General features: G+C 39.8%; 1 protein-coding gene across 3 annotated transcripts in view; it reads left to right on the forward strand.

Annotated features, from left to right (window-relative positions):
• Window positions 1–16197, forward strand: part of NECAB1 (N-terminal EF-hand calcium binding protein 1) — a 195853-nt gene that overhangs the window by 136114 nt on the left and 43542 nt on the right. For all 3 annotated transcript variants that reach the window (XM_047842897.1, XM_047842898.1, XM_047842899.1), the window contains one exon: window positions 12424–12560. In XM_047842897.1, coding sequence (XP_047698853.1) covers window positions 12424–12560 — 137 coding nt within the window. The remainder of the gene's footprint in view (window positions 1–12423; window positions 12561–16197) is intronic.

Consider the following 16197-nt stretch of genomic DNA (forward strand, 5'->3'; position numbering starts at 1 on the left):
GTGTGTTAACATCTCTTTGAATTTACAGATAACCCTGCAATTCTTTAGAGAGGTGCTCATAGTCTAGATTTTGCTGATTGCCTTCTCATGGTGCAGTTCACTTTCTTCTGACATAAAAATGTTGCTTTTGGAAAGTCTCACGGTGATCCAGTTTGGGGTGGTTTTTTTTTTAATATCGTTTAATGTTTATTTTTGAGAGAGAGCGAGAGAGAGAGAGAACAAGCGGGGGAGAAGAAGACAGAGAGGGAGACCCAGAATCCCAAGCAGGCTTCAGGCTCCAAGCTGTCAACACACAGCCTGATGTGGGGCTTGAACCCATGAACTGTGAGATCGTGACCCAAGCCAAAGTCAGTCACTTAACCAACTGAGCCACCCAGGCGCCCCTGGGTTGGTTTGTTTGTTTTTTAACCCCACAAGTCATTTGCTCTTTATGTCTAAGTGCGCAAAGAATTTGTTTCTTTGGCTTTTAAAGCCCAATAATTTTATAGAAATGTGCCTTGATGTTTGTTCTGAGCTGATATTGTTAGGTATATGGTGTGCTTTGGTCAATCTAAAATTCTCAATAGGCAGGAATTAATAAGCAAAAGCATTTATTTGGGAACAAAGAATTGCCATTTGGGGTACACAGATTTGGGTAGCAATCCAAATAGTGTCCTCCTAGGGAGCAAGATTCAGGGATTTTTAATGACAAAATGATAATGCCCTTATAAATTGTTTACAAAGAATTTTGATTGATGTTGGGTACAGAACACTAATCTTACCTAAACATAATTAGTTGCTAAGGCTATCACTAAGCAAGAGTCTCATACAGTGGCAAGTTATAGGTGTTCTTGCAGAATCCTTGATTATCCGTGGTTTGGCCCAGTTCAAAAGGTCATGGTTCCACCTATGAGATGGTATGCATAAGGTTCACCTCCTTAATGATCTTCCGACTCCATTTTACAACCCTTGACATCCATGACTTCATTTTATTTCACCTTTCACACTTTGAATATCTACTTCCAAGTCTTCATATTTCAGAAAAGCATTCTTAGGGTGCCTGGGTGGCTCAATCAGTTAAGCATCCGACTCTTGATATCATCTTAGGTCATAATCTCGCAGTCATGATATCAAGCCCTGAGTCAGACTCTGTTCTGACAGAGTGGAACCTGCTTGGGATTCTTTCTCTCCCTATCTCTCTGCCCCTCCCCAACTCATGCTTGCTCTCTCTCAAAAAAAAGTAAATTAATTAAAGCATTTTTGAATAATAGAGTCTAGTGTTGGCACTGTTCCTGTAATGGTTTCGGTACTTCTTTAAGAACTCTAGGGGCACCTGGGTGGCTCAGTTGGTTGAGTGTCCAACTTCAGCTCAGGTCATGGTTCGTGAGTTTGAGCCCTACATTGGGCTCTGTGCTGATAGCTCAGAGCCTGGAAGCTGCTTCGGATTCTGTGTCTGTCTCTCTCTGCCCCTCCCCCGCTCATTCTCTCTCTCTCTCTCTCTCTCTCTCTCAAAAGTAAATAACCATTAAAGAAATTAAAAAAAAAAAGAACTCTATTATAGTCTGTTGAATATTCTTTGTCTTCAATATTTGTCATTTTTTCTCCAGTCTTTTTGCTTTTCCTTATTTCCTTTTGATTTTTAAAGGACTGCCTCCTTTTTATTTTTATTTATTAAGGTATTATCTGTTATGTTTATGTGTTCTTGTGTTCCTTCTAATTTAGACTTAATTTCTGAAATAATTTTCTTCTATGTCTAATTCTTTTCTGAATTTTGTCACCTTGTTTCTGAGATAATCTGATTCTTGTTGTTCTTTCATTTTTTCAGTTTCTTTTCTCCATTCTTTTCTCATTTTAAAATACTTAGTTATACTTTTCATCTGTTTTGTGAACTTTGTCTTTCTGGTGTGCTTTCATTGTCTGCAGTAATGGTGTTCTGCTCTTTAATTTCCATTTTCTTATAATACATTATATAAAATTGAACCTTAATACTTTTCTGTAGCCCACTTTAAAAAAATACTAATTTTCCTGAATTTTTAAAAGATGCCTATGTACATAATACTTTTTCTGGCTTCACAGAGCTCCCTTGTCAGAGGCTGTCTTGTAGTATTGAAAAAATTTAGTGACTTTGCCTCTGAGAGTTCCTGGCTCTGTTACTCTCCCCTCCTTTTAAGTGAATCTTCTTTTCTTTAAAATCTCTGTGACCCTATCCTGCTCAGCTTTGATTTGACTCCCCACCGTTTCCCTTCAATGTGGGGCCCTCCTAGCTTACAGTATTAGCTAGTTGATTTTAAGAGTCCACGGGTCCTCCATGGTTCCAGCCCTATAGGCTTTACCAGGATATTTATGTTCACCCACTTTTGGATAAAACTCTTTCCAGGTTTAGCTGATGTTCTCAAGTTAGCTAATTATGCTTTCTAGTGAATATTTGTTAGCTGTCTTGGAGTCCTTTTGTCCTCAGGTCTGTCACACAGCCCATTACTTCCCTTTGTTTCTTCCTGTATACCCAGTGGTACCATGCTGTGCAGATTTTGTGCCTGTCAGTGATTTTATTCCTACCCACTTGTAATTTGAGTTTCATGATAATACCTTCAAATCTCGTTTTGTTGTATTTGTTGTTGGTGGGGGTTTTGTTGTTGTTCTTATCTGTTTGCTCTGCCTTTATGAGTGGATTCCAGGAGTTTCAAAAGCTATGCCACCAATGTGGCCATCTTCCCCAAATCCTCCTGTTATGATTTTTCTAGTTTCTACATTTCTGTGATGCAGAATAAGGGAATTGGCCCAGGTGACTAGAACCCGACTTATAGTGGCTTCACCCATATACATACAAAGATCTGGGGGAGAGAAAGGGAAAAGGAAATAAAGTCAGGTTAGAGACTGAAAAGGCATTTTGAAGAGGGTCTGGAAAATGAAATGATCTGGAAGAGGATATGGCTTAAAGAATTCAGAGGTTATAAATAGGAATGCAAGAAGTCGGGTCCCCTGTGCTATCCTTGATGAGAAATAAATCAAGAATAGAAACACTTTTTAATTTCTTTTGCAGGTGAACTTCACATTTTGTTTTGTTTTGTTTGTTGGTTGGCTTTTGTGTTTTTTTTCTTCTAAGATTTTATTTAAATTCAAATTAGTTAACATGTAATATTGGCTTCAGGAGTAGTTTGAGTGTTTGTTTTCTGTTGTTAAGAGTCTCTGATGGTTTGCTTGCCTCTGTTTTTTCCCCCTTCCCTTATCTTCATCTGTTTTGTTTCTTAAATTCCAAGTGAGTAAAATCAAATGGTAATTGTCTTTCTCTGACTGACCTATTTTGCTTAGCATAATACACTCTAGCTCCATCCACATTGTTGCAAATGGCAAGATTTCATTCTTTTTGATGGCTGAGTAATGTATACCACACCTTTATCCATTAATCAGTTGATGGATATTTTGGGCTCTTTCCATGATTTGGCTATTGTTGATAATGCTGCTATAAATACTGGGGTGCATGTGTCCCTTGGTATTTGTATATCCTTTGAATAAATAGGTAGTACTGCAATTTCTGGGTCATAGGGTAGTTATATTTTTAATTTTTTTTTAATAGTTTATTGTAAAGTTAGCTAACATACAGTGTATACAGTGTAGTCTTGGCTTTGGCAGTGATTCCTATGGTTCACCACTTACATACAACACCCAGTGCTCATCCCAACAAATGTCCTCCTCAATGGCCATCTCCCATTTTCCCTGAACCCCCAGTCCCAACAACCCTCAGTTCTTTGTATTTAAGAGTCTCTTATGGTTTGCCTCCCTCTCTATTTGCAACTTATTTTTCCTTCCCATCCCCTATGTCTTATGTTAAGTTTCTCAAATTCCAGATATGAGTAAAAACATATAATACCTGTCTTTTTCTGACTTATTTCACTTGGCATAATACACTCCAGTTCCATCCACATTGTTGCAAATGGCAAGATTTGATTCTTTTTCATCACCGAGTAGTATTCCATTGTATGTATATACCACTTCTTTATCCATTCATCATCTGAGTGACATTTGGGCTCTTTCCATAATTTGGTTATTGTTGGTAGTGCTACTATTAACATTGTGATATATGTGCCCCTACAAATCAGCACTCCTGTAGCCTTGGGATAAATTCCTAGTAGTGCTATGGCTAGGTCGTAGGATAATTCTATTTTTAATTTTTCGAGGAACCTCCACACTGTTTTCCAGAGTGGCTGCACCAGTTTGCATTCCCGCCAACAGTGCAAGAGGGTTCCCATTTCTCCACATCCTCGGCAACATCTGTTGTTTCCTGAGTTGTTAATTTTAGCCATCTAACTGATGTAAGGTGGTATCTCATTGTGGTTTTGCTTTGTATTTCCCTGATGATGAGGGATGCTGAGCATCTTTTCATGTGTCTGCTAGCCATCTGGATGTCTTCTTTGGAAAAGTGTCTATTCATGTCTTCTACCCATTTCTTCACTGGTTTGTTTTTTAGGTGTTGAGTTCGATAAATTCTTTATAGATTTTGGATACTAACCCTTTATCTGATGTGTCATTTGCAAATATCTTCTCCCATTCCATCAATTACCTTTTAGTTTTGTTAACTGTTTCCTTTGCTGTGCAGAAGCCATTTATTTTGATGAGGTCCCAGTAGTTCACTTTTGCTTTTGTTTTCCCTGCCTACAGTGATGCATCTAGTAAGAAGTTGCTCCAACCCATGTCAAAGATGTTGCTGCCTGTTTTCTTCTCTAGGATTTTGATGGTTTCCTGTCTCATATTTAGGTCTTTCACCATTTGGAATTTGTTTTTGTGTATGATTTAAGAAGTGGTCCAGTTTCATTCTGCATATCACTGTCTAGTTTCTCTAACACCATTTGTTGAAGAGACTGTCTTTTTTCCATTCTTTCCTGCTTTGCCAAATATTAATTGACCTTATAGTTGTGGGTCCATTTCTGGGTTCTCTGTTCTGTTCTATTGATCTATGTGTCTATTTTTGTGTCAGTACCATACTGTCTTGATCACTACAACTTTGTAATACAGCTTGAAGTCTGGAATTGTGATGCCTCCAGCTTTGGTTTTCTTTTTCAGCATTACTTTGAGTATTTGGGGTCTTTTCTGGTTCCATACAAATTTTAGAATTGTTTGTTCTAGCTTTGTGAAAAATGCTGGTGTTATTTTGATAGGCCTTGCATTGAGTGTGTAGATTGCTTTGGGTAGTATAGACATTTTACTTTGTGTCTTCTTCAATTTCTTTCATAAGTGTTCTATAGTTTTCAGAGTACAGATCTTTTCCCTCTTTGGTTAGGTTTATTCCTAGGTATTTTATGGTTTTTAATGCAATTGTAAATGCAGTCAATTCATTGATTTCTCTTTCTGCTGCTTCATTGTTGGTATATAGAAATGCAACAGGGGCGCCTGGGTGGCGCAGTCGGTTAAGCGTCTGACTTCAGCCAGGTCACGATCTCGCGGTCCGTGAGTTCGAGCCCCGCGTCAGGCTCTGGGCTGATGGCTCAGAGCCTGGAGCCTGTTTCCGATTCTGTGTCTCCCTCTCTCTCTGCCCCTCCCCCGTTCATGCTCTGTCTCTCTCTGTCCCAAAAAATAAATAAACGTTAAAAAAAAAATTAAAAAAAAAAAAATAAGTGCAACAGATTTCCAAATGGTGATTTTATATCCTGTGACTTTGCCGATTTCATGTATCAGTTCTAGTAATTTTTAGTGGAGTCTCTCAGATTTTCTACATAGAGTATTATGTCATTTGCAAAGAGTGAAAGTTTGACCTCCTCGTTGCTGATTTGGATGCCTTTTATTTCTTTTTGTTGATGATTTCTGAGAGTAGGACTATGTTAAACAACAGTGGTGAGAGTGGACATCCCTGTTGTGTTCCCAATATCAGGAGGAGAGCACTCAGTTTTTCCCATTGAGGATGATATTAGCTGTGGGTCTTTCATATATGGCCTTTATGCTATAGAGGTATGTTCCTTCTGTCCCTACTTTGAGGGTTTTTATCAAGAAAGGATGTTGTAATTTGTCAAATGCTTAATCTTCATCTATTGAGAGGATCATAGGGTTCTTATCCTTTATTTTATTAATGTGGTATATATCACATTGATTGATTTGCAGATATTGAACCAGCCTTGCATCCCAGAAATAAATCCCACTTGATGATGGTGAATAATTCTTTTAATGTACTTTTGGATTCGATTTGCTAGTATCTTGTTGAGAATTTTTGCATCCACTGAAATCCACATTTTTAACTGACCCTTCTCAAAGCTTGAATCCCATGAGTCACAGCTTCAATATGGTAAGAAATATGTGTGTAAAAGTTACACATTTCTGAATAAGAAAGATAACAGATGTGCAGTACAAAATATATGTAGAAGGAACTCCAAAAATTAATATTTGTGAAGAGTCTGCTACACACTGAACACCAACATATAATTATCCCAGCAAAATTCTGAAGTGAACTGTTATCACAGCATTCAAGTTCAGGCCTTGTGAATTTTGAGCCAATTACCTATGCATTACACTTTGTAATATCCGTACTCCAATGGATTGATAGCAATGATGAACATTTATCAGAAACTATAAGCTAGACATGTGCTAGCATGTGCTTGACATGTGCTTAACATGTGCTTTACAGGCTCTATTTCATTCAATCATCACTAGTTTATGAGATTGACTGTTCTTACCTGTAGTTAGGGAAACAGGGACTTAGGCTGAATACTTCCCCAAGCTCACACTCCTGTTGAGTAGCATAACACTGATTAGAACTTATGTGTAACTGTCTTCAAACCCAGATTCGTAATCACCACACTGTGTTATTAGATGTGATGAATGCGACCCAAGACTTCATCTGTTAGCTCTTAACCCTCATTTTGGGCCGACTCTCCCACCTTCAAATGCAGGTTTGGGATTTTTTTGTTTTTTTTTTGTTTTTTGTTTTTGCCAAAATTCCACTTGTTTGAAGAAGATCACTTCTCAGCAGAATGGGATTCTTCTTTGGGCATAGACATTCAAGGGGCCATATGTTCTTGTTAGAGTCTTCTGTTGTAAAACACAACAATAGAAGGAGCCAGAGGAAAGAAGCCTACATGAAATCAATCTTTGATAATTTCAACATGAGCCCTCTACAGTGGAGTTTGCCATTGTAAAGATGTTAAATTATACAACTCATCTCTAAAGTATTTTCTGCTTTCAAACTATAGAATAGCTAGTTAAGATGGGGCTTCAAAATTGTTGAAATTTATTGGTTATTTAGTAACATTTTATTCCATGATTAGAGCGTTGCTTTTTTCTTTCACTAACCTGCAAATCTATAATTCCTTGAACCCTTGGGAATCTGCATGTGAAAATATTGTAATCTCTCATTTTGCTCTCTAAAATTTCTAAAGACCTATCTGGAATTAACCTCAGTCAACTTTTAAGACTGTGAATTAAGGACCAGTTACTTATTTATTTATTTTTTATTTTTTAAGGGTTAAATTTGATATAGTAGTCTCCCAGTTTAAAAGAAAAGTCATTGAGGAGGGCACCTTTTGGGATGAGCACTGGGTGTTGTATGGAAACCAATTTGACAATAAATTTCATATATTAAAAACAATAATAATAAAAAAAATAAAAGTCATTTAAAATGACAGTCTAAGAATGTCTAAAGAAATAGGACATAGATAAAGCAATGTAAACCAGCTACTATTTTTTAAATTTTTTTCAACGTTTATTTATTTTTGAGAGATAGAGGCAGAGCACGAGTTGGGGAGGGGCAGAGAGGGAGAGGGAGACACAGAATCTGAAACGGTTTCCAGGCTCTGAGCTGTCAGCACAGAGCCCGACGACATGGGGCTTGAACTCGGGAATGGTGAGATCATGACCTAGGCCAAAGTCGGACGCCCAACCAACTGAGCCAGCCAGGCGCCCCCAGTTACTGTTTTTAAAGGGCAACAGTTTGTGGGGGAGTAGAAAAAGAAAAAGATACCCTTATCCTTGTAGAAGTGAAGTTTTTCCTGTTACAGAAGCAGGCACAGACGTCTCACACAAGAACAGGGATAGCTGCAGGGCTTAGATCAAAAGGAAGTCAGAAGCCCTCCCCCCCCCACCCCAAGTCCAATTGCATCTGATCTCATAAACAAGAAGACACTGAGGCTGGATGTCACCGACCTGATTAATTTTCAAGTAGGGCAAATACAAACAGGGAAGACTGATGCTCTGATTTTCCTAATTAGCTCAGATGATTCATGGTGGGTTAATAGCCGGGATCTCTGCTCTTCCATCACCCTGATGGGCAGGGGCTTGCTTTCTGAGAAATGATCTGACAATTAAGATGCACAGGCAGTGCCCTAAGAAACCTGATATTTAAAGGACTGTGCTTCTAATGCTAGGGTTTTTACTTGAATAAATCCTCACCCTGTCCCAGCTCCATATAAAAGAAATAGGCGGATTGTTCACAGTGTGGCTTTCCAAAGGCACAAACGGAAATATTAATGCTAGTTTGTTAACAATTTCCGCTTCAAGATTAAATGACAGTTGTCAAAGACATGAATAAACAGTATTGGGATCTGAGAAACATATAATTAACCTTCATTTGCCTATAGCCTTTCCAATAGACATAAAGGACTAAACTGTTTTTGAAAAAAGTGGCAGAATCTGGATATCAGGTACCATCTGTACGTGTTTTTGCTGCTTTCGTAGACGAGTGGATGTTCTTTCTGCCAGTTTCTCGCCTTCTGGATGTTGCTCAAAGGAATGTGTGTCTTAAGCCAACATACTAGTCTTCGGGGAGTTCAGCCTGCAAAGACCCCTTTTTGTACCTGCACAACCAACACGTTTGTTGAGAATAAAGAGGACCAGGCTTTGACATTTTCCAGCTTGTTATCTATTTAATTTTCCATCTGCTTCTTTTGCCACCACCTTCCAAAGGAACATCTGCTGCACGTCCCAGAGAAGGAAAAGGGGATTGAATCCATGCCACCTGGGTCTGCAGTCCTAAACCTTGGGATTCAGATGAAGGGAAGGAAAGAAGACTAACACATGGTCCAGAAAATGAAATGAGGACAGTCTGTTAAGAACAAAGCTTTATTTCCATTTATTGCAGAGCCCACACGACCAGACAGGCTGGACGGCAGTGTCTGCCCCTGGCAAGGGTGAGAGGCAGGGGGAAGCAGCTGGTGCCTGGGGGAAGGCAAAAATAGTTTCCGATGCCCAGATACGTCCTCTGGTGCCTGAATCTACAGGTAGCGTCCTGTTGTGCACATACCCTTTAAACATTTAAGCACCATGCTATGAGCTGGGCTTTGTTCTGGGCATTCTGGAGGCAGAGATGATTATAAGGTATATTTCCTACCTTTATGGGTTCTTTTAATGTTTATTTATTTATTTTAAGAGGGAGGGAGGGAGAGAGAGAGAGAGAGAGAGAGAGCGAGAGAGAGAGCACATGCACAAGTGGGAGAGAGGCAGAGAGAGGGAGAGAGAATCCAGGCAGGCTCCGTGCTGTCCCTGCAGAGGCGGACATGGGGCTCAGTCCCACGAACCATGAGATCATGACCGGAGCCAAAATCAAAAGTCAGAAGCTCAACTGATTGAGCCCCCCCAAGCACCTCTTATTTCCCACCTTTAAAGAGCTCGCCTGGGATGTGGGAGATGGGCAAGTAGAACAGCATTATAATATACAGTGATAAATTGCGTATTAACCAGCTCCTCTGGCTCGGAACACAGAGAAGGGAAACGAAGTGTGCCTAATCCCACGAAGCAAAGTGGTAGATCAGGGAAAGGAAAGGCTCTACCAAGGCGGTGCCATGAGTAGAGTCTGGAAGGATAAACAGGAATATTAGAAAACAAGCTGTTTTAGGGGCGCCTGGGTGGCTCAGTCAGTTGAGCATCAGACTTCAGCTCAGGTTATGATCTCACGGTTCGTGAGTTTGAGCCCTGTGTTGGGCTCTGTGCTGACAGCTCAGGGCCTGGAGCCTGCTTCCGATTCTGTGTCTCCCTCTCTCTCTGCTCCTCCCCTGCTCACACTCTGTCTCTCTCTCAAAAATAAAGATAAAGAAAGAAAAGAAAAGAGAAAAGAAAAGAAAGAAAGAGGCTCTTTTCTCATGATCCAGGGGTGGTAGCAACATAACAGCCAATCTTTGTATTGACTCAAAGAACTGAGTCCCCCAAAACCTTAACCCCATCTCCCACCCCTCTCAATGTCAAGGCATCAGCCATTCACAGTGTACTAGCTGGTTGTGCCACCTCTTAATGTTGTCTGAAGAGTCACTAGTGACAATAGCAAACTCTCATCAGAGGGAGACAGATGTCTCAGTATCAAAATCACTTCTTACTTTGCTGCCGTGGAATAGCCAGTTGTCAGATTTTAACTGTCCTTAAGTATTGCACTCAAACGTTACCCAAATCGTAATATGTTAAGACCACAATAGCTAATACAATCAATTTTTAGACTTAGAGGAGTTTCTCTACAATCAAATATTGAGTGAGTTATCTGTTGCGGGCACCATAAGGCCCACAGAGGTATAAGGTGTGACCTTTGAGTCTAAGAAGCTAAAATCTGATTGCAATGATATGCGATTAGTTCTATCATTCTGATGTGACACATACTTAGCATTTAACTGAGGAAAGAGCCAGGCTGATGGGACAATGCGTTGCTCAGTAAATGTATGCTTCACCTTACAGGCTGTCTCCGAATAGGTAGAAAACTTCATAGTTTGGCTTTGGATTAGTCGTGGTGTATACTGAGATGCAAATGTAATTGGCATAATCTCTGACTACACCATTACGCTGTCTTGGCATTTTAATAAATTGTTTTTATTTTTAAAAAATGTTTTAAATAAATTCTATTTTAAAAATATGCTTTCTCAAAAGGGAAATGACTAGGGGTAAAGAATCAAGCACATGCCTTTTTTTCTATCACATTTTCTTCTCAAAAGAAAGTTTTTCTCAGTTTAAAAAAAAACACATCGAGAAATAATTTTTTGAAGTTTTTATTGCTGCTAAGTAGCAATCTGTTTGATAAAACTAAATATGTGGTGTGTTTTTACCTTGAATTAACTCACAAAAACTCTTAGGTTTTTATAAGCATGTAATGTTTTGGTTTATGGTTAGTTTCTTAGGTGGAGTTTAAAGGCATGAAAATTTTTACATTTCAAATCGGATCATTAGATAGGGTAGATAAGGGAATTTTCTGTGTTCACCTACAAGAATGCACTTAAAAAGAAACTGATAATTGAGGCATTTTATGATTTCAAAATAGGAATGAAATGAAGGTTTCTAGGGCAGTAGGTGGTTCTGCTATCAGAAGAAAATTTCCAAAGTAATTTCCATCAGGAAGCCACAATCCAGTATTTCCTAATTCCGAGTTGGTGGAAACATAGACCATTTTGAGATGGAATATATGCCTGAGTTATAGCCTGATTTGTAAATGAGAAAACTGAGACCCAGAGAGATTAAATAACTACATCTTGGTTTTTCTGAGTTTCCAACCATGACATGAGATGTCCCAGCACCTTGTAACTTCCGGCATTATCTTGTCATGGTCACTCCTTTCAGTTTTGTATTTTCAACTGTGAAAAGTCATCTAGGGACAGAGCTAGATAAATCTGTTTCTTAGCTGAACTTGTATGTATCATTCCCACCCAATAATCTAGAAAATGAGGTTTCACTGGCTGGTCTCATGCCATGAAAGAGTGGCTTGGGCAGCTGGATTCCATGCCAACCTGATTTTCATTTCTTTCCTGGTTCTCCCTGAGACTGTAGAAGAGAACAGCAGGTAGCACCATGTACAGCCCACCTGTCTCCCAAAACTAAACTTGGCAAGTACGGCTATTCTGTAAGCAATGATCACCGGGTAGACTTGGGGCTGTTTGAAGGAACAGTGCTTTTGTGGCATTTGGATACAATTGAGCTTCAGGTAGGTTCGTGAGGGAGGGACATAAGCAGATTTAGCAAACTGTTTAAATATTCCATGCCTAACATTTTCTGAGTTTGGGGATAACTACACATAATTTCCTTTGGCTTCAGTATAATACAGATCAGGCATAATAAATACATCAAGAGGGAACTAAGCCAGTTGCTGAAACGTGACTTCATTTAGTTGATAATGGAGAAAATACATGATGGTGTGGTTGTTACTTAAATGAAGCACAGAACAAGCTGAGTTAATCACATTCCAACCTTTTTTTTTCTCCAGAGAATATTCTTTTCCTTTTATACATATGCCTGTTCCATAATTCTGCTTGTTTTGTCCTTTTTCCTTATGTTGATGCATGTGCAGTGGAAGATGAGAGATATTCCTGTGGTCTCTGCAGCTCTTATATTCAACTGCTGGTGGGTGAATAGAGCTCTGCCCCAGCCTCCAGGGCCAACATGTCTGCCTTTGTTTCTCCTCGAGGATTGATCTGAGATTGCTGGGTACATGGGGGAAAACGATTCTTGGATATTTTTTCCTTCCCATACTTGTAACTGCCTTTGTTTGGTCATCTTTAGGACTACCAAGAGGCCTCCAACTTGGAACAATTTGTAACCCGATTTTTATTGAAGGAGACCTTGAATCAGCTTCAGTCTCTCCAGAATTCTCTGGAATGTGCCATGGAAACTACTGAGGAGCAAACCCGTCAAGAAAGGCAAGTTAAATATTTTCATATGGTGTCTTGCTACTTACTGTGAAATACCAGTTGAGGGGCATTCATGCTTAAACTAATGAAAACTAAAAATGAAAATTAATCAATTTAAATGGAATGACAGGAACCACCGTTGGGTTCTTGCCTTATATTTTCCTCTACAAGAGGCCATTCTACTTTTACTGTCCATCGTTTATTCAACAAATTTAAATTGAGGATTTAATAGATGAAGAAGTCTTTAAAAGACACTGCGGTAACATAAAGATGCATTTTACAAAGTCCTGACTTTTCAGGAGGCTAAAATCTAATATGTAAATAAGACATGAACAGTAAAACCATAATGCACGGTGCAAAGTGATACTTATCATACAGAAGGGGAAAAAACTTGCCAAGAATTTAGGAAAAGCAAAAGGTTAAATATGGAGAGAGAGTGAAAGACAATTGTGTGGAATTTCCTGATGGGATTTGGGCTCATCTTGCAAATGAGTATTATGTGAAAATGTGGAAGTGATAGAAAAGAGACCAAGAAGCCAAATGAACTGGATGTACCTGGGGACTTGGGGACAGAATCAGCCTTTTTATTTAAGGAAATAGAGAAAAATGGATGGTAGGAAAAGTTTTCAAAATTCAAGACCACCAAGTAATATCACGGAGAAGATAAGCAATGAGATTATAAAAGCTGTATAAATAAAGGTGCTAATGCTAAAGAGAAACCTGAATTAGAAATGTGTAAAGCAGACATAAAAATTATTCCAACCAACAGTTGGTACTTTCTTGAGTTACCATTGTTTATACCTTGCAAGCTAGAGAAGGGCTTGGCAAAACTCATGCTTATGCAACATATTTTTGCATGTGTTACTTCAAACCTAGATATGTGACCATCTAACTTTTTGCATTTTAAGTTAGGAAGAACCACAGCTTTTTTGAACAGGCTGCTAATAAAGTACTCAGTAGGGCCATTTTTTCTAAACAAATTAATGGATACATAATCATTAGGACATCTCAGAGCAACAGTGGAATTTTCAACCATGTGTTTACAATGTCAAAATGAGTGAGCACCACCAAATCCTAACAAAAAAGCCTCTAATCTCCAATCTAATGAGCTTGTGCAGCTGATGAACATGGGTGTGCACTCTTCAATGGATCTGTGGAGTATTTTCACATTATATACTTCTTTCCACTGCACTGAGTGATTCCATCTCAAATGGCAGGTGTAACAGAGCTTTAGACAAGCAGCCAGCCAGTTCCGCAAGTTTGAGCAGAGGATAACGGAGTATCTTGAAACACAGTGATACTGATTTCAGGTTCCAAACGGGAAGTTAAGGTTGGTTTCTTGGTTATGTCTAGATTTTCTTGTCGCAAAATAGATTCTCCCTTTTTAGAGTCAATTATTAGCCCCCTGGGAAGAGGCCTGCAAAAGTGCTCCCCTTCCCTTCTTCACCCAAAACACCTTTTGGGTTTTGTCTATGGTCATCTCCTGCAAACTTGAATTCTACATACACTGCTATATAGTGAATACATAATGAACAGCTGTTTTTTGTGTCAGGCCACAGGCTAGCCTTGACCCCCTGTGAAAGCTACCAACAGCTGCAGCTGTGTTGAATGAGAAAGAATGTGATAATGCAGAACTGAAAGACATTGGAGGACTCATGAATATTTTATTTATAGGTTTCTAGCTCAAACAGAGCCTGGAAGAATAAGAACTATAACAGGTCTGATGTAAATCTGGGTAGTGCTGTTGTACAGGATTTGATTAAGGTACCCAGGGATGCCCACATCCCACCCCAAATCCATGATACTCCACCTGGGGAGGTTTCATTAAAAATAAAGTAAAAAGCAAATAAAAAACTCTTTTCCACTATGAGTTTGTGCCCATAAATCCAACTTAGAATCTCTGGTGACCCTGATGGAAGAGTGCAAGTTGTGCTGATGTTTAAAAGTGCTGTGTCTCCTCTCCCTAGTTTCGTCTTCGAATCAGCTGGTCACCATAGACCAAAGCCAGGAGAACCCCAGGGGCCCTCATTGGTGGGGGAAAAAACAAGACAGGAAAGATGGCTCTCTTTTTCCTGTGATATCAAGTAAGAGACCAGTAAATAAGCCTCAGAGGAGACAAGACTTGAGCAGGATATTTAGGGTAGATTTAATGGCAGAGAATATTCTCCCTGGGGGAATGGGTCTTCTCACCCACCCCATAGTACCATCTCCTTTCTTCTGGCTGGCTCTTCCCCATTTGCTTGGTCATTGCTTGGACAGCACTGCTGTCTTTATTTCTCCTGCTCCACCACTGTGTATTTCCTCAGTACCCTCTACTTAGACGTACCTACAAACCCAGTCGTTTACTTATCTCTCCCATGAGACTTGGAGTTTCTAAACGACAGGGGCTCTGCCTTGTTTCCCTCTACCTGGCACAACTACATGTTAAATATATGAAACTGAACGAATGAAAGGGAATCCCAAATAAAGGGAACCTTGTAGAATAGCAGTGGATGAGGACCTGGGACAGTGGACGTAACCTACCTGGCATGTAAGCCAGGGAAGGTCCTAAATGTTTATTTTTGAGACGGGGAGGAGCAGAGAGAGAGGGAGACACAGAAGCCAAAGCAGGCTCCAGGCTCTGAGCTGTCAGCACAGAGCCCAACATGGGGCTTGAACCCATGAACCGTGAGATCGTGACCTGAACCGAAGTTGGATGCTTAACCGACTGAGCCACCCAGGCACCCCTAGAAGGTCTTAAAAGCTAGATACTGCATTTAGATTTCATATGATCCGAGATTGGTGGTTGTAAATGAAAGAGAAATGTAATGGAAACATTTTTAATGTTTTTCTTTATTTTTTGAGAGACCGAGAAAGAGCATGAGCAGGGGAGGGGCAGAGAGAGAGGGAGACACAGAATCTGAAGCAGGCTCCAGGCTCCGAGCTGTCAGCACAGAGCCTGACATGGGGCCCGAACTCATGGACTGTGAGATCATGAGCTGAGCTGAAGTTGGACACTTAACCGACTGAGCCACCCAGGCGTCCCAGGTTTTAGGGAATATTAGTCTCATAACAGTATATAGTAAAGATTTGGGAAGAGTTAGAGCTACGTCAGAGAGGAGAGGTCAAATCAATGTACCCAAAACCTCATCAGTTTTTTGTAACATAAAGGAAGACTCCATGATGCCCTGCATAGTCAACAGCTGGAACCTGCAGAGAACATTAAAAATCCCAGGGTTACAGTAATTTGCTTCCCCTTAAACATCAGTGTTACTTTGAGGCTTAATATTTGTGAAACCTAGGGATACAAAGCCTCTTTGGAATATAGCAAATTTTGAGAAGGCATCTAGTCTAGTTATCAACCCCAGGGAGGAATCACACAGTATCAGTCATCCTGCAGTAATGAGTTAGACATGCAATGTTGGGCAGAATGTCTGTGTCTATTCATGTGAAAATGGCAATTTCAGAGAGAAGGGATGCGTACAGCTGGAATGCCACAGAGGTGAGATTTTCAGATGGTGTTCTACAACACTCCTTGTATCTGTCCTGGCATACTGGTAAATGGGAGCCACTTTAATTCCATGTCTTCTGAAAGTACCTAATAGCCAATGACAAGAATAATCATTATGTTACACTGAAGTTTTCCCTCTAGAGGCCCCTGTCCTCT

Source organism: Prionailurus viverrinus, chromosome F2 (genome assembly GCF_022837055.1).
Source record: "Prionailurus viverrinus isolate Anna chromosome F2, UM_Priviv_1.0, whole genome shotgun sequence".
In the NCBI taxonomy this organism is placed as follows: domain Eukaryota; kingdom Metazoa; phylum Chordata; class Mammalia; order Carnivora; family Felidae; genus Prionailurus; species Prionailurus viverrinus.